Here is a 22174-nt window from a genome sequence, read left to right on the forward strand (position 1 = left end):
TGTCCCCAGTTTACAAAGCCTGAGTACAGACTGTGTACACTACTCTGATACAGATCTCAAAGTCCTTTGATTTGGTCCCTTTGGATGGCCCACAGCCACCCTCTTCCCCATCACTGCTGCTCTGAGTTTGGGGAATTGTTTGGGATAGTTTTGTAAAACATCTTTCTCTGGTACCTTTAATTTAGGGCTGGGTTGTACTGATGGGCTTCTCTCTCATTCTGATGCCATCTGCTTCACTTTCACTCAAAAGACCTTTCTAAACCTCTCTGACAATCAGAGCTCTTTTCCTCGCACTGCTACACGTCCCTTTCTTACTTTCCTATTCCTCTAGTTATTCCAGCAGGATTTGGGGAGAGACGGTAGGTAAATCCATGGACTCAATAGTTTTTTCTTAAAATTTTGGTTTCTGTATACATCTGCACATGTACATTATTTTGCATAAATGAGTAAAAGGGAGCATATAAATGTTTTTTAAATAAACATTTAAGTAAAATTTCATTTAAGTATAACATATGTATAGAAATCACACAAATCTTAGGAGTCTAGCTTTATTTTCTCAAAGTGAACATATTCCTTTAACAAGTTCCCAGATCAAGGAATATATCTTCATCAGCACTCCAGAAGCCCCTCTTGTACCTCCTCCTAGTCACTCACCCCTGAAAGCTGACTACCATCCTGACTTCTAATACCATAGGTTAGTTTGTTTTCAAATTTCATATGAATGGAGGCACACAATATGTACTCATTGTGTGTCTTCCTTTGCTCAACGTTATGTTTGTGAGAATCATCTATGTTGGAAGAAACAATAGTTTCTCATTCCACTCCTAGGTATAAACCCATAAGAAATGTGTATCTATGTCCTGTATGACAAAATGTTCGGGGAAGCACTATTTACCTCCAAACTAGAAACAGTCCATATGTCTACCAACAGTAGAATGAATAAGTAATCATTATATATTCATACTATATAATAGTAAACGTGCTTTTAAAAAAGTGTAGTTGTTTTTCTTTTCTATTTCTGCCTAGATCCATCCTCATTCAACCTCTCATGCCTATTATAACCACATCAGCTTTTGCCTGCATCTAAGGTAACTCACGTTAACAATATAGTATGTATCTTTCCATATTTTCTCTTTACATAATCACATACACACATGGTTATACATATATATTCATGTACACACACGTATATCTGTGTGGGACTTATTATCATAAAAAATGGGATCATAATATACACTGTTTCTACATCTTGCTTTGTCATGTCATCATATTAAAACCAGGATTCCTTTATTTTTAAAATAGCTTAAGTCTGAAATATTATAATGAAAATATTAAAAATTGTGAAAAACTAGGTTAAATTTTATTGAAACTATTTAGGTATTAATCAGTTCATATCGTCTAAAATGAGGAAGTTGGTTAATTCGTTTTAATGAACATTTATTACCATGCCAGATATGTCACTAAGCCCTGAGGATTCTTTTCTTGGCTCTCTGAGTACACTTAGAGAACTAAAAGACATGAACTGGGGGTGAGGTCAGGATGCAGATGAAAGATGACTGTTTTCTTCAATTATTAATGGCTCATGGTGTGGAAGAAAATTATTCTTGTTTTATTTGAACCCAGGAGGTAGAATAACAACAAATGGGAAGGAGTTATGGAAAGACAGAATTAAATTCAAAACAAAAAATAATTTTCTAACAGAAAACTTCAGAGATGGAATGGACTGTCTTGGGGTCCAGAGAGATACTTGGTAATATACTACTTGAAGATTTTAAGCCACAGGTGGGAGTTCCACCTTAGCAGCTTTAAGGTTCCTTTCAACTTGGCATAACATGACTCTAGTGTTTATTTCAATTTTTCATTTTCCTTAACAGATAATATTATTATAACCTTTATTTTTAATGGAAGATGATTGAATGTGAAAACCTAAACCAAGAAGAAATAATTAAAGAACTGGTGAGTCAAAGCCCAATTTGTTTTCCATTACATTTGCAAGAATATTGAAAGGAACATTTTTACACTCTTTTCTGAATCTTATGTAGAGATTTCTTCTACCTCATGACTTTTGGAAGCAGAAAAAAAATCATATCTATGGAAGAACTTTCCCTCTTGTGAGAGTCAAAAATGGCATCAGTGCAATTGACAGTTTATAATTTCTAATGGCAAGAAAAATTTTTGATTATTATAAATAGGTAATAACCCAGTTTCTTTTTTTAAAACAGTGTTTATGCAATGGTTTATCTTATGAGATGGTTGGAGAACGAGGATCAGATACTTCCAAACTGGAGATGTTTTTCTCAGGGTATCCCTGTATTGTTGGATTATCATTATTTCCTAATTTAACAAGTCTCACAATTGTTGCTCAAGATATAAAAGAAATTTCAGGGTTAGAGACTTGTTTACAACTCAAAGAACTTTGGATTGCCGAATGCTGCCTAGAGGTAAGTCTAAACATACAGGCTTACATGAAATATTTTATGCTGAATTCTTTGGCTTTGGAAAAATAATTCATTAAAATATATGTATGAGGCATGGATCAAAACAGATAAATGGGGGAAAAAAGAGACCATACATAATGAATTACAATAAAACCCTTTGCCCAGTAAAACAAAACAAAAAACAGATAAATGGGCTAAAGATAGAAATAGATTTATACAAAGGGAAAAATAGAAATAAAGAATCCAAACATAGACATATTCTACTTTTTAGTGATCAAATCAGGTCAGATAATACCCAGTATTGCTTAGTAGTGAAATTGGTTCACTTAGACACTATTGATTGTGTGAAAATTATAACATTTATATTGTAAAGCAATATTACAAAATGTATCCAGTGCCAAAGAAAAATACATACCTTTTGACTCAGAAATCCCTATTCTCAGATTTTATCCTAGAGAGGTAATTCAACAGCAGAAGACAGCTGTGTGCATGAAGTTATTTGCTACAGTATCATTTATAATAGCTAAAAATTTGAAACATAAATATGCCACACATAGGGTTATTTTTAAGAAAATGATTATAAACTTCATGAAATATTTTGTAATTATTAAATAATATTTGAAAGATTATTAAGACATTTTAATGGTCTTAAGTAAAAAAATCTACAAAATTGTGTAAGTATTATGATTATAGGTATAGAGTTTATTAAAATTTAAAAAGAATATTAAAATTGAAAATAGTTTTATTTAAGTGGAGGGATTGTTTTTTCTTTAAAAAATTTAGTTAATTTTGCTGGATATTGATTTTTCAATAAAATGTGATTTTTAAAAGAAAATATTCTTAAAATCCACTTTATTAAAAGCATTAATGGCAAAACATAAGCTAATACTATTCAGTCTGCTCTTTTTTTTTTTTACAGAAAATTGGAGGTCTTCAAGAATGTAGAAATTTAGAAAAACTGTATTTATATTATAATAAAATTTCCAAAATAGAAAATTTAGAGAAATTATTTAGATTGGAAGTTCTTTGGCTGAACCACAATACAATTAAAAATATTGAGGTAAGATAATTTCAAAGATTAATATGTAAAGTCACTTATTACTGTGGAGTTTAAACCAAAATGTCCAAGATCATATTATGCTCAAGGGCCAAAATATTCATGACTAGTTTAATTATTGTTGTTGGAAAGCATTAACATATATAGAGAACTTCATATACATAATTTTCTTTACTCCTCACACCAAGCCTGAGAGGTAAGATGTTATTTCTTCTTTGGAGATTAAAAAAAAAAAAAAGAGGTTTAGAAAAGTTTTATATATAACTTGCCCAAGATTATAAACACAGTCCATGTGATGTGTTCTTTCTCCTACTCCTCCTCCCCTTTTCCTCTCCACTCCCCTCCCTGTCCCCTCTGCCTCCAGTAATTCTCTCCAGCTTCCAGAGAAAGAAAGATGGCTTCACTGAGGCAGCCACTTCCTTCTGTGCTTGTGAAGTAAGCACTCGGTGCTCAGACCACCTGGAAAACCAACCATATTGATCAAATGATTTGTAAATATAGATTTTAATGATTTCTCCTAAATTATGTTGTCTAAATTTTTAGGGCTTGCAAACTTTGAAGAATTTAAATGATCTCAACCTTGCTGGGAATCTAATAAGCAGCATTGGTATGTACTGTTTCATTTGGAATATGAGATAATGCTGCAATAATTTTTTCAGTATGAAAAGTACACTCTTACATTTCTTTCTTTTAGAATTTTTTGTATGATATCTTTGCAAAGCATTTCTGAATCTATGATTACAGATATGAAAATATTATCCATTAATCAGTGGTTACTAATTATACAATGGTACTGTTAGCCTTATTTATATGCAAGAAATGATGGCCATATGCAACTCAGAAATATGACTGGATATGAATAGAAGGTACAACAAGAAATTTAATTTTTCTTTCATCTTATTTCTTAAAGGTCGTTCTCTTGATCCCAATGAACAACTGGAAAGATTAAACCTTTCTGGTAACCAAATATGTTCTTTCAAGGTATGTTTAAGTGGAATAATTCATTTTTACTAATCAGCCTGGATCATGAACTATCTTAATGCAGAAAATGGACTAAATATCCCCCTTTTAAGGGATAATTTAATTGTTTTGGACTACTCACTACTCCCAGAAATTTTAGAGTTAGCCGACCAAATTGGCCCTAGTGATCTGACTCTATTAAAACCAAACAAATCACTGTCTGCTTGGCTGTTAGGATACTACTTTCTCTGTTTTCCTCCGAGCTTTCTGGCTACACCTCTTCAGTTTCCTGGTTTTTCATCCTCTCCTAGCATCTGAAAAACAGACTGCCCCAGGTCAGTCCCAGGATCTTTCTCATTTCCGTCTGCGTTCATTCTCTAAATAATCTCATCATACCTTATGACTTTAAATGCTTTTTATCAGCTATTACTCCTAAACTGGTACCTGTACTTTCCCTAACAACTCCCAGAACTATAGACATCGCCTATCCTAATTCAGACTGGTCTACCCTTCCTCCAAACCTGTTTCTCCTGCAGCCTTCTCCACCTCTCCAAATGGCATCTCCATTCTTCTGGTAACTTAAGCAAAATCCTTAGAGTCATTTCTGACTCCACTTATTCTTTTATACTCCGTACCTAATCCATCAGCAAATTCTATTGGCTCTACCTTCAGAATTTGTCCAGATTCTGACCATTTCTTACCACCTGCATCACTACCAACCTGGTTCAACACTGAGATAAATTTAGAATACTGTGAGAGGTAATGTTTAAGCTAACATGAGACGTGAGTAAGAGTTGCCTAGGGGAAGAGCATTCCAGGCGAAGGTGTGAGGGACTTATAAGGTAGAAAGGGTATGGCAAATTCCAGAAACTAGCAATTCTGCGTGGCTGGAACAGATCCAGTGAGAGAATCGATAGTTGAGGCTGAAGGAGATAAATGCAGAAGGCTGGGAGGATAAGGGCTTGCCCTGCCAGGAAGGCATCTGGATGTTTATCTCACCCAGGCTAGACATGGCAGCCTTATGGTGGTGAAGAGCATAAGCAGAAAGATCTGTAGTTCTGACCTGTTACAAACCAGAGGCGGCATAATACAGTGGGAACATGAAATTTAAGTGAAATAATAATGTCAAGCTTTTAGAATAATGACTAGCACACAGTAAGCACTCAAAAGATGTGCTATTTTGTTATTATTACTATCACTTTAATTACATTAACCTATTCTATTTCAATCTCATTAAAAAAATGGGGATGAAATAGGATTACTATGAAAATTCACTATATGGCATAATTTTAAAAAGGCTCTCTATAATAATGATGACTATGTGTCATCTCATTGAACATGATTCACAATGGCTTCTACAATTCTCATATTAAGAATGTTCATGAAACACTATTATCCTGAATTTTTATCTCTAACCTTTCCACCCACTCTAAAAAGATTTTATCTTGGTGGTCAGAGGGAGTAACTTCCGTGCCACTATCCATCCACACCAGGTACCACACGCTAATTTTCAGTGAGATTTTGTACCCTTTTAGACTCCAGTGTCATCTCACTTTTGAGTGTAGGTGGGGCTTCCTATGTAAGACTTCAAAGTTCACACCCACCATCTCCTAGCCCAGACTGATGGTCAAGTGCAAATAGCCACCCAGAATCAAAGAATGTCTTTACTCCTCAGAACAGTCCAATGGTTCACCTTCCTTGCCCTTGCAGAATTTGACCAAATAATTCTCTGCACAGCTCTGCCCAGATATCCCTTTCAGAACAACTCTGCTTAGTCCTACTCCTGCCATGGCCCCAGCCCACAGCCTCAGGTCCAGCCAGTGAATCAAGTTCAGCTTGTCCAGAGAGAGTTTGGACACACATTGGCCACCTGACCCTGTCTTACTCTTGACTCTAGCAGCCTGGCTTCACTACTTGCTTCCCTGTTCCATTTGTACTTTATCTTCAGAACTACTGCCTCTTGGTTCTTGCTCTGGATTTCCCTTAACTCTGATTCTGACTCTCTTGGCCAGCATTGCATCCTTTCAAGTCCAACCCACCATAGCCTCCTACCCAAGGCACTGCCCTAGTAATGCTGTTATTGGGGAAGATGTGAGGGTGTCTTAGAGGTTCATAGAAAGTAATAATCATTCAATTCAATTCACATTGTTTATTTATTGCCTGCTATGTTCTAAGTGCTGAATGCTGATAATGCAGTGTTTAACAGGACACAAACCCTGCTCTCAAAAACTTTATCTCAGGAATTGAAAATCTTTTTCTATAAGAGGCCAGTTAGAAAATTTTTTAGGCTTTATGGGCCACCCATGGCCTCTGTTGTGTATTCTTCTTTATTTTTTTTCCAACACTTTAAAAATGCCATAAAAAAGGACAAAATCGTACCATTCGCATCAACATGGATGGACCTTGAGGGTATTATGTTAAGCGAAATAAGCCAGACAGAGAAAGACGAACTCTATATGACTCCACTCATAGGTGGAAGTTAACATATAGACAAGGAGAACTGATCGGTGGTTACCAGGGAAAAGGGGGGGGTGGGGGGAGCGCACAAAGGGTGAAGTGGTGTACCCACAACATTACTAACAATAATGTACAACTGAAATCTCACAAGGTTGTAATCTATCATAATCTTAATAAAAAAAATGTAATCACTATTCTTAGCTTTAGATCAAGGGCCAATGCCCATATAGACCCTTGGCTCAAAGGCTTGTGGATGCACAAGCAATAGGCAGTAGAGTGTGATGGATTCTATAACAAAGATAATCCCAGGGGCTAAGAGAGTTCATAAGAGGAGCATTTACCCCAAGCTTGGGGGATGAAATAAAGCTCCAAGAGAAGATGATTCTTAGGTTGAATCTTGACAAATTAAGAGGTAAAATTGGGGTGAAGTTCAGTTCACTCAAATACAGCAGCAAGGTCTAAAGATAAGATAGGGTCTGGCACATTCTGAAGCATCAAGTTGTGCAGTATGGCCAAAACTTAAAATGTTAGGGTTTAAATATGGAGAGACAAGACTGAAGAGCTAAGCAAGGGCCATATGCCAAATAAAGAAGGTGTAAACTGACTTAAACTTCAAGATAAAAGATATTAAGGAGAAATGGTCTGGGAGTGGATTATCAACCCCTCCGCCTCCATAGGTTGTGAGAAAAAGGAGACCCTCAGGAAAAAGCTAGGTTTCAGTTGCTCTCAATAGGTAGAAAAGGCATTTACAGGAAAAAAACAAAAATATTTTAAGAACAACTAAAAATCAGGGATTCAATGGTGATTGTACTAAAGCAGGGGTCCCATGAGTAGAGTGGATCCGGAGGCCAAGGAAAATGGCCAGCAGTATTCCTACGTGTAAGTGTGGGGAGTGGTGGTGAAGGAAGCCGGAGACCAACAGGTGCCCCGGGGGCGATTGTTAGCAAAGGGGCTGTGCAGAGGGGCCACGGTGTCTTAATGAATGACATGTGCAAGTGACTGGCTCCAAGGTTCCAGGTGGAATGCATGATTCAGCAGACATCCTTTGGCCTTTTATATTTAAAATGCATAGTTATATAGAGTCTGCTGTTTAAGTATTGTTGATCTATTTGTGTATTTAGCGTGTTTTTCACTAGAGAAAAACATTTTATCCATCTAAATCACTTTAACATATTTAAGCACATAATTAGAATGCATTACATTAAATTATGGTGATATTAAGTGTTCAAATGCCTTCTTTAGAAATGGATAGTCACAATTAATTAATTGAACATTATTATTGCTGCTGTTTTAGGACCTCACTAACTTAACCAGACTTCATCACTTAAAGGATTTATGTCTGAATGATCCTCAATATAAAACCAATCCAGTTTGTATGCTGTGTAATTATTCCACACACGTGTTGTATCACTTACCTTGCCTTCAAAGACTTGACACGCTTGATGTGTCAGCAAAGCAAATCAAGGAACTGGCAGATGTAAGTGCATCCCCAATTAGGTATCTGGGACTTATTTAATTAACTGCTTCTTTCTGGCTGTGTCCACGTAAGGTAGGTAGTATTATCTTGTCAATTCTTGTCACTGGTTCTACTTTTGCCCCAATGAGCTGGATATTTCACATAAACATCTACTAATAATAACATTAGTACCAGGATCTCAATTTTGATGACAGTACTGGAAGCTGAAATAGAAAAATATTGTAATTTATATAAAACTAAAAGAAGGAAATCTGAAAAATTATCAATGTTAAACATAATTGAATTAGTGCTATATATATATATGTAAATTAATAAAGCCTAAATAAAGTAGATATGAAACAAGTAACCTCTCATTTGTAATATTATATGTCATTGTTAGAAAATATCCGTGGTTGATGGTAGTATGCCAGGATTAGGTAGATTTTAATCTAATTAAAGATGATTTAGGGTTCCATGGAAGTATCAGTACATCTACCCACACTGCTGAACTCTTGAAGAGAGCTACTCCTGGGCTGCCACTGATGGTGAACCTCCCAGTAAAGCGGCTGCTTTGACCTGCCACCAATAATAATAATAATTTCAGAGTGGAGTGCATAGGAAGTCACCATGTTTATTAATAGTCTTTCCACATTAAATTTCTGTCTCTTCTTCCAGTCCAGTGAACCACTCCCCCTGCCTCATTTGTTCACTTAATTAACCATCCAAAAAATAGTTGTTGAGTATTTAGGATGTGCTGAGGATGTGATGTCCCCACATGAGACCCTCCCATTCTTTCTTTGTGGCTCATCCATCATCTCAGCGTAGATAAAGAATGTCTTTATCCGCTAATCTTAACTTTTTTCTCTTCTTTTGCTAGCCTGAGGATTTATTCTCAAATTCTGTTCTCTCCCTCTTTTTTTCCAAGTCTGAAATTGTCCTCTCTCCCACCCCAATCTCAGAAGTGAACTGTCTTGCAATATTGAGCAAAGGGCTAGAGGTCTTTTCTACTAGCAGGTGTTCGGAGTCATTGGAGGGCTGGGGGTGGGGTGTCTTCTCTAACAATGTTGTCAAAAATAACAGCAAAACTTTGTGGTGACAACCGTATTTTTGAAATTTCCATTATCATCTCTAGTTTTACATCAAGAAGTTCCTGCAAAGGTGAGCAGAGTGACTATGATTCACATAATTAGTGGCTGACTAATTTATCTAACAAGTATTTAATGCCTATTACCTTCCAGGTACAGTTCAAGGCACTAGAGATACAGAGTGACCAAAACAGACAAAACCCTTGCTTTCTTGGAGCTTATGTTCTAGTGAAGACAGATAATGAACAACTAAATGAGCAAACAACTAGCATGTCAGATGGTAGTAATTGCTATGGAGAAAAATAAAACAAGGGTGAAGGGAACAGGATTGTTGGTAGGGCAGAGGAAGGGGTGTTGGCTATTGTATAGAATTGCTGGGAAAGGCTTTGCTAAGGCAACTTTTGAGCAGAGACCTGAAGGAAGTAAGGGAGGAAGCTTTTCAGGGATCAGCAAGTGCAAACACCTTGAGGTAGGAGCATGCCTCTCATATTTGAAGAACAACAAGGAGGCCACTGTGGCTGGAGCTGAGTAAGTGAGGGCCAGAGAATAAGAGATGAAGACAGGAGTCGGGGCAGTGGGGGAAACAGATTATATCAGGCTCTGTAGAATGTTGTAAGAATTTTGGCCATTGCGTGAGATGGGAGCTGCTGGAAAATTCTGAGCAGAGGAGGGACAAGATGACTTATGTTTTAAAGGGATCCTTTCGGACAATGGATTAAAAATAGAGGATTAGAGGGAAAAAGTAAAAGCAGAGAGACTAGATAGATTCCAGTAAGTTGGATGAGAGATGTTGATGGTTTGATACAGGGTCTTAGTAAAGGAAGTGGTGAAAAGTAATCAGATTCTGGTAGTAGTTAAAAGGTGGAACCCATCTGGATTTTTTTTTAATTGAGGTCATATTTGTTTATAACATTATATAAATTTCAGGTGTACATCATTATATTTCAACTTCTGTGTACACTACGTCATGTTCACCATCCAAAGTCTAGTTTCCATCCGTCACTATAGAGATGTCCCCCTTTCCCCCTTTTGCCCTCCCCCATCCTCTTCCCCTCTGGTAACCACCAGTCTGTTCTCAGTATCTATGTGTTTACTGTTGTTTTATCTTCCACACATGAGTGAAATCATACAGTATTTGTGTTTCTCCATCTGGATTATTTCACTTAGCATAATACCCTCAAGGTTCATCCATGTTGTTGCACGTGGCAAGATTTCATCTTTTTTATGGTTGAGTAGTGTTCTATTGTATATATATATACCACATCTTCTTTATCTATTCGTCCATCGATGGGCACTTAGGTTGTTTCCATAACTTGTCTATTGTACGTAATGCTGCAGTGAACATAGGGATGCATATATCTTTTCAAATTAGTGTTTGCATATTCTTTGGATAAATGCCCAGAAGTAGAGTAGCTGGGTCATATGGTAGTTAATATGGTAGATCGCACTACAAAGCTACTACTGTTTTTAATTTTTTGAGGAATCTCCATACTGTGTTCCGTATCACCTTCCATATCAATTTAAATTCCCACCAGCAGTGTATAAGGTTCCCTTTTCTCCACATCCTCTCCAAAACTTGTTATTTCTTCTTTTTTTGATAATAGCCATTCTGACAGGTGTGAGGTGATATCTTATTGAGGTTTTGATTTGCATTTCCCTGATAATTAGTGATGTTGAACATCTTTTCATGTGCTTATTGGCCATCTGTATATCTTCTTTGGAAAAATATCTGTTCAGATCCGCTGCTCTTATTTTTTTTTAGGAAGATCAGCCCTGAGCTAACATCCGCCACCAATCCTCCTCTTTTTGCTGAAGAAGATTGGCCCTGAGCTAACATCCGTGCCGATCTTCCTCTATTTTATATGTGGGATGCCTGCCACAGCGTGGCTTGATGAGCAGTGTGTAAGTCTGTGCCAGGGATCTGAACCGATGAACCCTGGGCCACCAAAGCGGAACACGTGAACTTAACCGCTATGCCACTGGGCTGGCCCCCTCTGCCCATTTTTGAATGGAGTTGTTAGATTTTTTTTGTTGTTGAGATGTATGAGTTCTTTATATATTTTGGAATATTAGCCCCTTGTTGAATGTATGATTTGCAAATATCATCTCCCAATTGGTATGCTGTCTTTTCATTTGTTATGTGCAGAAGCTTTTTAGTTTGAGGTAGTCCTATTTGTTTATTTTTGCTTTTGTTTCCCTTGCCTGAGGAGACACATCCAGAAAGATATTGCTAAGACTGATGTCAAAGAGCATACTGCCTATGTTTTCCTCTAGAAGTTTTATGGTTTCAAGTCTTACATTCAAGTCTTTAATCCATTTTGAATTAATTTTTGTGTATGGTGTAAGATAGTGGTCTACTTGCATTCTTTTGCGTGTGGCTGTCCAGTTTTCCCAGCACCATTTATTGAAGAGACTGCCTTTTCTCCATTGTATGTTCTTGGCTCCTTTGTGAAAAATTAGTTGTCCACATATGCCTGGGTTTATTTCTGGGCTCTCAATTCTGTTCCGTGATCTGTCTCTTTCTTTTTCTGCCAGTAACATGTTGTTTTGATTACTATAGCTTTGCAGTATACTTTGAAATCAGGGAGTATGATGCCTCCAGCTTTGTTCTTTTTTCTCAGGGGTGCTTTGGCTATTTGGAATCTTTTGTTGTTCCATATGAATTTTAGGATTCTTTGTTCTATTTCCATGAAAAATGTCATTGGGATTCTGATAGGGACTGCATTCAATGTGTAGATTGCTTTAGGTAATATGAACATTTTAACTAGTTACTTCTTCCCATCCATGAGCACGAAATATCTTTTCATTTCTTTGTGTCTTCTTCAGTTTCTTTCAACAATGTCTTATAGTTTTCAGTGTATAAGTCTTGTACCTCCTTGGTTAAATTTATTCCTGGGTATTTTATTCTTTTTCTTGGGATTGTAAATGGATTGTTTTCTTGATTTCTCTTTCTGCTGGGTCACTGTTAGTATATATAAATGTAACTAATTTTTGAACATTGATTTTGTACCCTTACTGTATTCATTGATTATTTCTAATAGTTTTTTGATGGGTTCTTTAGGCTCCTCTATGTGTAAACTCATGTCATCCTAAAATAGTGACACTTTTACTTCTTCCTTTCTAGTTTGTGTCCCTTTTAGTTATTTTTCTTGCCTAATTGCTCTGGCTAGTACTTCCAATACTATGTTGAATAAGAGTGGTGAGAGTGGGCATCCTTGTCTTGTTCCTGTTCTTAGAGAGATAGCTTTTAGTTTTCCACCATTGAGTATAATGTTAGCTGTGGGTTTGTCCTATATGGCCTTTATTATGTTGAGGTACCTTCCTTTTATATCCATCTTATTGAGAGTTTTTGTCATAAAAGGATGTTGAATCTTGTCAAATGCTTTCTCTGCATCTATTGAGGTGATCTTGTGATTTTTATTCCTCATTTTCTTGATGTGGTATATCACATTGATTTATTTGAGGATGTTAATTTCAATCTTCTTATTAGTGATCAGTCTATTCAGATTTTCTGTTTCTTCTTGATTCAGTTTTGGGAGGATGTTTGATTCTAAGAATTTATCCATTTCTTCTAAGTTAGCCAATTTGTTGGTGTATAGCTTTTCATAGTATTCTCTTAAACTCCTTTGTATTTCTGTGGTATCCATTGTCATTTCTCCTCATTAGTTTCTGATTTTATTTGAAACTTCTTTCTTTTTCTTTAGTGAGTCGAGCTAAAGGTTTGTCAATTTTCTTTATCTTTTCAAAGAACCAGATCTTAGTTTCATTAACTTTTGCTATTGTCTTTTTAGTCTCTATTTCTTTTATTTCTGCTCTGGTTTTTAATATTTCCTTCCTTCTACTGACTTTAGGCTGCATTTGTTCTTCTATTTTCTAGTTCCTTTAGGAGTAATGGTAGATTGTTTATTTGAGATTTTTCTTGTTCTTGAGGTAGGCCTGTATTGCTACAAACTTCCTTCTTAGTACCACTTTTGCTACATTCCATAGATTTTGGTATGTCATGTTTTCATTTTCATTTGTCTCCAGGTATTTTTTTTATTTCTCCTTTTATTTCTTAGTTGATCCAATAGTTTTTCAGTAGCATGTTAGTCTCCACATATCTGTGACTTTTCCAGCTTTCTTCTTGTTGCCAATTTCTGGTTTCATATCATTGTGGTCAGAAAAGATGCTTGATATGATTTCAAATCTTATTAAACTTATTGAGACTTGTTTTGTTTCCCAACATATGGTCTATCCTTGAAATTTTTCTATACACACTTGAGAAGAATGTGTATTCTGCTGATTTTTGATAGAATGTTCTCTATATGATTGTTAAGTCCGTCTGGTCTAATGTTTCATTTAAGGCCAGTGTTTCCTTGTTGACTTTCTGTCTGGATGATCCATTCATTGATTTAAATAGGATATAAAGTCCCCTACTGTTATTGTGTTGCTGTCAATTTCTCCCTTTAGGTTTGTTAATAGTTGCTTTATATACTTCAGTGTTCCTATGTTAGGTGCATACATATTAATAAATGTTATGTCTTCTTGATGGATTGTCCTCTTTAAAATTACATAATGTCTTGGGGCTGGCCCAATGGCACAGCAGTTAAGTGTGCACCATCCACTTCGGCTGCCCAGGGTTTGCCACTTTGGATCCTGGGTGCGGATACGACACTGCTTGGCAAGCTATGCTGTGGTAGGCGTCCCACATATAAAGTGGAGGAAGATGGGCATGGATGTTAGCTCAGATCCAGTCTTCCTCAGCAAAAAGAGGAGGATTGGCAGCAGATGTTAGCTCAGGGCTAATCTTCCTCCAAAACAAAGAAAAAGGAAAATTTTAAAAATTATATAATGTCCATCTTTGTCTCTTGTTATCTTTTCCAGCTTGAAGTCTGTTTTGTCTCATATAAGTATGGCTATACCTACTTTCTTTTTGTTGCCATTTGCTTGGACTATCATCTTCCATCCTTTCACTCTGAACCCATGTTTGTATTTAGAGCTGAAATGGGTCTCCTGGAGGCCGCATATTGTGGGGTCTTGTTTTTTAATCCATCCAACCACTCTGTGTCTTTTGATTGGTAAATTCAATTCATTTACATTCAGACTGATTATTGATATGTGAGGACTTAATATTGCCATTTTATCTTGTTTTCTGTTAGCTGTATAATTTTATTGTTTCTTTTTCCTTGTGTTTCTGTCTGTTATTTCAGTTTGGTGGTTTTCTGTGATGTGTTTCTCAGTTTCCTCTTTTTTTATGTTTTGTGACTCTGCTGAGTTTCTGTTTTGTGGTTACTGTGAGGTTTGCATAAAAGGTCTCATAGAAAAGATAGTCCTTTTTCTGCTGATAGCATCTTATCTTCATTTACCTATGCAAGTTCTATCTTTTTCCTCTTCCCTTTCTATGTTTTTGTTCTCACAAATTCTTCCTTTTTGTATTGTGAATTCATTACCAAATTGAAGTGGTTATAGTTATTTTTAATGTTTCCTTTCCCTTTAACTCTTATGTTATAATTAAGTGTTTACTAACTTATTCTGATATAGAGTTGCAGCTTTCTGCTCAAGGTTTTGTATACCTTTGCTTTTTTGTCTCAGGTAGGAGAGCTTCTTTTAACATTTTGTAAGGCAGGTCTAGTGGCGTTGAACTCTCTCAGCTTTTGTTTGTTTGGGAAAACCTTTATTTCTTGTTCATATCTGAAAGATAACTTTCCTGGATAGAGTATTCTTGGCTGACAGTTTTTATCTTTCAATATTTTGAATGTATCATTCCACTCTCTCTTGGCCTGTAGAGTTTTTGCTGAGCAGTCTGCTAATGGCCTAATGGGGGTTCCCTTGTAGGTTATTGTTTTTTCCCCTGACTGCCTTTAATAGTCTATCTTTGTCATTGACTTTTGACAGTTTTATTATCATGTGTCTTAGAGAAGGTCTTTTTGCATTGAGATAATTGAGTGTTCTATTAGCTTCATGGATTTGTATATCCAGTTCCTTCCCCGGGTTTGGGGAGCTCTCAGCTATAATTTCTTTAACTAAGCTCTCTGCTCCCTTCTGTCTCTCTTCTCCTTTTGGGATTCCCATTATCCTTATGTATCCTCCCTTTCTAATGGAATCACATAATTCTCATAGAATTTCAACATTTTTAAAAAATATTAATTTTCTCTCCTCTTCTGCCTGCATCATTTCTAGGTTTCTATCTTTGAGCTCACTAATTATCTCTTCCATATGTTCTGCTCTATTTCCAGTGCTTTTTATGCATTCTTCATCTCATTTCTTCTGCTCTTCAGCTCCAGAATTTCTGTTTGATTCTTTTTTAGAGTCTCTTTGATAAAGTGTTCCTTCTGTTCCTTGGTTTTATTCCTGAGCTCATTGATCTGCCTTTGAGTTTTGCTGTAGCTCATTCAGTTTCTTCATGACAGCTGTTTGAATTTTACCAGTTAGACCACATTCTTCCATGACTTTATGTTTGGTGTCTGGAGAATTGTTTTCTTGTGTGTGTGTGATGCCATGTTAGTGTGGCTTTTCATGGTACTTGCTGAGTTATTCCTCTGCCAATGCATTTGTTGTAGCAAACACTTTTCTTATTTAGGTATAGCTTTGTTTGTTTTTATTCTAACTAAGCAATTGGAGACTAGAGGCCTTTCTTTTGTTTTCAGTAAGTGGCACTATAGCACTAGTTTTTGCTTTCTCTTACCTGAGCTTCCTCTGGCTATATTTGAGAATTGCACATTCTGTTCTCCACTGCCTCTGTTAGGCGTGTTGTTGATACTCTCATTGTTGCTGCCTGCACTTCTGGGGGTCACTGATGCCTTGCTGTTGCCGGTGTCACCATGGTTGCCATGAGAGTACAGGAATGGCTGATGCCTCTGTCATGTCCAAGATCACCTGAGTCAGAAGCTCCACCACAATGGCAGAAGGTGGGGGAGATTATGGAAGGAGCCAGGTTCATGGGCACTGCTTCTGCTGATGCCTGTTTCCTTGTGGCCATAGGCACCACTGTAGTTGGGAGGTCAGAATTGTGTACATGTCTCTGCTGCTGCTACCAGGCTCTGAACTGCAGCTGGGGGCCTGGGATCACGGGGCTCCACCTCCCCTACCACTCCACTCCCCATGGCTGCAGGTGTTGCCATGGCTGAGAAGCTGGAGTTGCACACACACCTCTGCTGCTGCCCACCAGGTTCTCTGGAGCTGGGGGCAGCTGACTCAGCCACCATGACCAGGGGGGCCAAGATCCTGGGCACTGCTTCAGCTCTTCCCCTGGTTCACCTCCTCTGTGTGCTCCAATCCACTCACCATTGTATGTACCAGTGTGTGGATCTCTCCAGCATCCTGGTATGTTGGGCAATATAGCGTTTGTTGAGTTGTGGATGTTTTACTCTCTGTAGAGTTATCATTCTCTTTCTGTGCTGCCATGTTACTGTAGTTCCTCATGGTACTTGATGAATTGATCCTCTTCTGGTGCATTTGTGATAGTAACCACCTTTCTTATTTGGGTAGGACTTTGGTTACTTTAGTTCTGAGCTATTTCTGGTTGTATTTGAGAGCCTGCACTTTCCACTCTCTACTGCCTTTGCTAGAGGCATCGTCAGTGCCCTCCTCTTGCTGCTTGTGCCTCTGAGATTGCTGGTGCCTTGTTGCTTAGAATGTCACTGTAGTCTCAGGTGTTGCCACTGGGGTCACCAGGCTCTGAGCACTTCTGCTGCTTCTGGTGTTATCTGGGTCTTGTGTTCCCTCACTGGCTCTCCATGGGCTCTCCACAGCCTTGTTGTATTGCTGCCCCATTCACCACCTGTGCTGCTGCTCCTGGGTTATCAGGGGGTGCTGGCAGCACCACTGCCAGGGCTTCTGGGTTCACAGGTGTCACTGTTGCTGCCAGGGCTTGGGTTCTTGTATGCAGCCCCCACTGCTGGTAGAGCCAGTGCCGGGGGTGCAGTCACTGGGGGATGGGTAATGAGTTCTGCCATGGTTCCTGAAGACTCAGGTCACAGTTGACACCTGCCACTGCTGGGGAAGGGGCAGGGGCTAAGCCACAAGTATTGTTGCTGGTCTTACAGCCTCTGGTCATTGGCTCACACCAGTGTTCTTTGAAACCTCCAGTCAGGGCACTCTGCCCCCACCAGGGAAATTCACACCTCAGATGTTATCCCCACTGCTGGAAAGACCAGCACCACTGCTGAGGGAGCAGGCAGGGGCTGGGTCACTGGCTCCGCTCTGTGTCCTGAATCTTCAGGACATGTGCACCACCTGTCGTTGCTGGGGGTGGGGGGACAGGCAGAGGCCAGGCTGTGAGTGCCTTGTTTGCCCCTACAGCTTGTGGGCACTGGCGTGTACTGGTGTTTCCACCAGCATTCCGCGTTTTAGATTGCCACCAGCAGGGGGGGAGGAGGAGGGAGCTGCTCCCCTAGTTCCCCTGCCTCTAGGAGGTCCAGTCCACCCACCTTCAGATGTATAGATGCGTGGATCACTCAGGCATTCTGGTGTGCTGCGCAGGGACTCCTTTGTTGGTCAATGGATGTCTGATGGGTTGTAACTTAGAGGGGGAAAACAAAGGGAACAACTCTGCCCTGATGCTGGCGTCACTCCCTTATTCACTGTAGATTGAAGGGGAGAGACAAAGGGGTCCTCTCAAGCTGCCATGATGATGACGTCTTGGAGCCCATCTGGACTTGCTGATAGATTGCATGCAAGGTGCAGAGGAAGAAGTGGAGAATAATTCCAAGCTATTGGCCCAAGCAGCTGAAGGAGGGATGGGGTTGCTATTTGATGAGATGAGAAAGAGTTATAGAGGAGTAGGTTTAGAAGAATCACAGTTTAATTTTAAGCATATAGAGTTTTAACAACCTTTTCAACATCCAAAGGGATATGTTCAATAAGTAATTGGATATATCAGCCTGCTATTTAAGAGAGTAGCCTAATTTGGAGATATAATTATGAAAATTGAAAGTAGAAAGATGGTACCAAGCTGAGGATTGGATGAATCACCAAGGGGATAGTGTGGATGGGGAAGTGTGTTACTTGGGCATTAGAGACTGGAGAGAGAGAGAAGGAGCCTGCAGAGGAGAATGAGAAGAACTGAGAAAGGCAGGTTCTTGTGACATTCTGACTGAGTTTCTCATACATTATATTATATGTCAGAGATATTTTAGTTTAAAAAACGAAATAAGGAATTGTTATGCAGTTCCTAAAATCTTGTCTTAAATTATTTCATTATATCTCAGCTTTCCCACTGTAAGATATTTGTCCTTTCTTTACCTTTTAAGGCACAAACAGGATATACAATATAGCTCAACTTTTGATTCAGACCAAAATGATTTTTCAAATTCAAAGTATTTTTAATTTAACGATTGCATATAGATTTCCAAGATGCTTTCTTCATTACCGTTCATTAAGAAGACAGGTTATACTAGGTTGTGGCAATTCTCTAAGGTGATAAACTCCTGAATAGTACTATTGATTCTTTAAATTTCCACCCATGCCTGTGGAGTAGTTTGTGTAAACTACAAGTGGCAAGTGAAGTCAGGACCTACCAGGAGGACCAGCACAGGGTCATCATGGGACAGAACAAAGAATATGGGAGTTCAAATCAGAAGACTTGGGTTCAAGCCCTGGTTGCATCCGTTACTATCTGTCACTTAGGCAAGGCCTTTCCCCTCTCAAAGCTTCAGTTTTCTGAACTATTAAAATAGTGATGATGAAAATAGTACCTGCCCTTCACAGGGTTGTTGTGGGGATCCCATGAGTTAATGGGCATAAAAGTCTATTTTAATTACTAAGTACTATAAACATAATTACTATGAAACTGTCATTGAGCATATTTCTGCTTACAACTTTTAAATTTTTTTTGGCCATCAAAGAAGCAAATGGATCAAATTTTGTCTTAACTGAATATACACATGCAACTTAATTTAGCATTGTATTCTAATTTTCAAAAAACTTTTTTACTGTAACAAGCAAGTAATTCCACCAAAGGTATTGACAATGACTGTGACATTAATTCTTAAAAGTCCAAACACAAAAAGCGAACTGAATATAGTCAGCCTACAAAGTTGTAGGCTGGGAGGCCCGGGGGCAGCTCAGACAGCAAGGATGAAAAACTCTGATTGATAACGAGGGTAAACAACAACAAGGGGAAAAGAAGCCTGAGTGATAACTCATATTTATTGTTATGACACACTAAGTGGTTTTAGAAGAGTTTGGGAATAGTCAAATGTCACAATTTTTGTTCCTATCTCTAGATATAGGTATATTCTTAATAGAGTAGAAGAAACTGGAGGGATCCGCTAGAAACAAGTCAGTGGTTATCTACGGAAGATGGGGCAGCTGGGCAGATGGGGAACAAGTATGGAAGGTGGACTTTTCGTTGTACATCCTACAATTTTTTGGTTTTTGAAAAATAAAATTTACAAACAAAATAAAAGCGGAATTTTTAAATCTTTTTTTGGTCCCCCACCTAGGGGACTCCAGGTTAAATATGAATTTCAGATAAACAATAAAAAAAGTTTTAGTATAAGTAAATAAGTATAAGTAAGTTTATTAAGTATTATATTAAAACATTTGTTGTTTATCTGAAATTCAACTTGACTTGGCATCTTCTATTTTATCTAGCAGCCCTGCCTCCACCCTATGTTCTCTTGTTGTCTTAGATTTAAGAATTCATTAGAAATTTTTTTAGCTGCCACTGATCCAAAGCACTTTTTATTGGATTTTCTATTTTCTCCAAACAGGCAAAAAATTAAGAAATACCATTTGCCATTTCCTTAGTACAGTTTTTCCTTCTAACTCAGTTGCACCTCAGAAATAAGCTCTTCTTTATCAGGAATTTTTATTTGTTAATCATCATCCTAAAACGGATTTTTTTTCTTCATTGTTCTATTCTATGAATCCCTTATTTTTTGCAGAGAACTTTAGTGATTTCCACTTCAGGACTTCATAATATGCATAGGAAAGGAAATTCCTTTGGCCTGTTCAGCATGCCATATATTTGTTTCTGTTCCATTTTTTTTGCCAAATAATTCTGGTGGGGTCTTGACTATCCACTCTCTACTAAATAAATCACATAACAAGAGACTGCATCCATAGAAAATATATGTCAAGAACAGAATGCAAGCCTTCCAACTTACTTGAGGTACAGATTTCTTGATTAAAAAAATACCTTCATTATTTCAAGTAAGCAGTTTAAACTAGGTCACATTGTAATAGTACACCTGATTTCTTTATTTTCTCCTCAGCTATTTATTTTTGACTAATATAACTCATAAACACCATTTACCTGGTGTATTCTAATCAGTGTATCATGGTAAACTTTTTAATAATTGCATGATCCATTGGTATTAAGGAATTCAAGATAATTGAATTAGATTGACAATTTAGTAATTTGCTCAATATAAAAACAAGTTCATTTAGAGCATCCTTTTATATATTTGGGGGAAAAAACATGAAATCTTGTTTCTTAGCCATGCTTTTGAAAAATGAATTGAATAATGTTACATTTGCTTTTAATTCTTTTTAATTTCTTTATTTTTTTCCCTAAATTAATCAAATGGGAATAATGTGTATATTTGCTTTAGCAGTACTGACTCATTGGCTAAACAATACTATTTTGTACACTGCATTCTGTCTGTAGTCTGTTTATGTTGTCATCCTGGAAATAAATGTCAATATGCCTCATTTAAAATCTTATCCACAAAGAAAATCTTTGGAATTTTACATTTTGCTTATAAATATAAATATAGAACTCTGTATAGCTATTATCATTTCAACTATCATCATTAGCAGTACTCGAGCACGCAGAACTTTCGGAGTGTTACATAGAACATATCGCACTCGTATAATACCACTAATCATTACCTATAATGTTTTGTGTTTCAGCTAATCTTTTGTTTTTTTCTCACTCTTAGACAACAGCAATGAAAAAAATAATGTATTACAATATGCGTATAAAAACTGTTCAGAGGCATCTTAATGAAGACCTTGAAAAACTGAAAGATCGAAAATGTAAATTACAGAAGTTGCCAGAAGAACGAATAAAATTATTCAGCTTTGTGAGAAAAAATGTAAGATTAATAGTGTAAAATTTCAGTGGCCACATCTTAAGAAAACTGGCAGATAAAATAGCATTATCTTTTAAATTTTATATATAGGTATACATATATGGATAATTTTTTTTATTAATACTGAGTTTCAAGTCTAGTTTACCCCAAAAAAGTTTTGATTTCAGGTGCTTAACTAAGCTTCATTCTGTGCTTAGAAATCTACAATTCAAAAAAGGTATAGGCTTATTAATTTATAAGATTTTCCAAAAGCTGTATAATTCACTGTGATTCAGAGAATTATAAAGATCTGTTAGACTTATTTCAGCTGCATTTTTATTGGATACCAGCAGGCTGTGCTCCAAATTCTTTTTTTTGTCTAAAGTGCTAAAATATCCCTTCACTAATACTATTAAGGTATGCTACAAGGTGGGAACTTTATATCAAGCTCCACTTTTTCAAAGATTGGCACCTGAGCTAACAACGGTTGCCAATCTTCTTTTTTATTTTTTTACTTTTTCTCCCCAAATCCCCCCAGTACATAGTTATATATTTTAATTGTGGGTCCTTCTGGTTGTGGTATGTGGGACGCCACTTCAACGTGGCCTGATGAGCAGCGCCATGTCCACACCCAGGATCCGAACCAGTGAAACCCTGGGCTGCTGAAGCGCAGCACGCGAACTTAACCGCTCGGCCATGGGGCCAGACTCAAGCTCCACTTT

At 37.4% G+C, this 22174-nt stretch overlaps 1 protein-coding gene across 5 annotated transcripts in view; it reads left to right on the top strand.

Annotated features, from left to right (window-relative positions):
- The window catches only part of LRRC9 (leucine rich repeat containing 9), a 115044-nt gene that overhangs the window by 3408 nt on the left and 89462 nt on the right, over positions 1 to 22174 (top strand). For 4 of the 5 annotated variants that reach the window (XR_006530143.2, XM_044773679.2, XM_070513710.1 and 1 more), the window contains exons 2-8: positions 1875 to 1956; positions 2223 to 2441; positions 3358 to 3498; positions 4039 to 4102; positions 4406 to 4476; positions 8207 to 8389; positions 21321 to 21476. Coding sequence is in view for 4 of the 5 variants with exons in the window: in XM_044773679.2 (XP_044629614.2) it covers positions 1909 to 1956; positions 2223 to 2441; positions 3358 to 3498; positions 4039 to 4102; positions 4406 to 4476; positions 8207 to 8389; positions 21321 to 21476 (882 nt within the window). In the remaining variant the exon portion in view is untranslated. The remainder of the gene's footprint in view (positions 1 to 1874; positions 1957 to 2222; positions 2442 to 3357; positions 3499 to 4038; positions 4103 to 4405; positions 4477 to 8206; positions 8390 to 21320; positions 21477 to 22174) is intronic. The other variant, XM_044773684.2, reaches the window with a different exon arrangement.

The sequence above is a fragment of the Equus asinus genome, chromosome 7 (assembly GCF_041296235.1).
Source record: "Equus asinus isolate D_3611 breed Donkey chromosome 7, EquAss-T2T_v2, whole genome shotgun sequence".
Classification (NCBI taxonomy): Eukaryota; Metazoa; Chordata; class Mammalia; order Perissodactyla; family Equidae; genus Equus; species Equus asinus.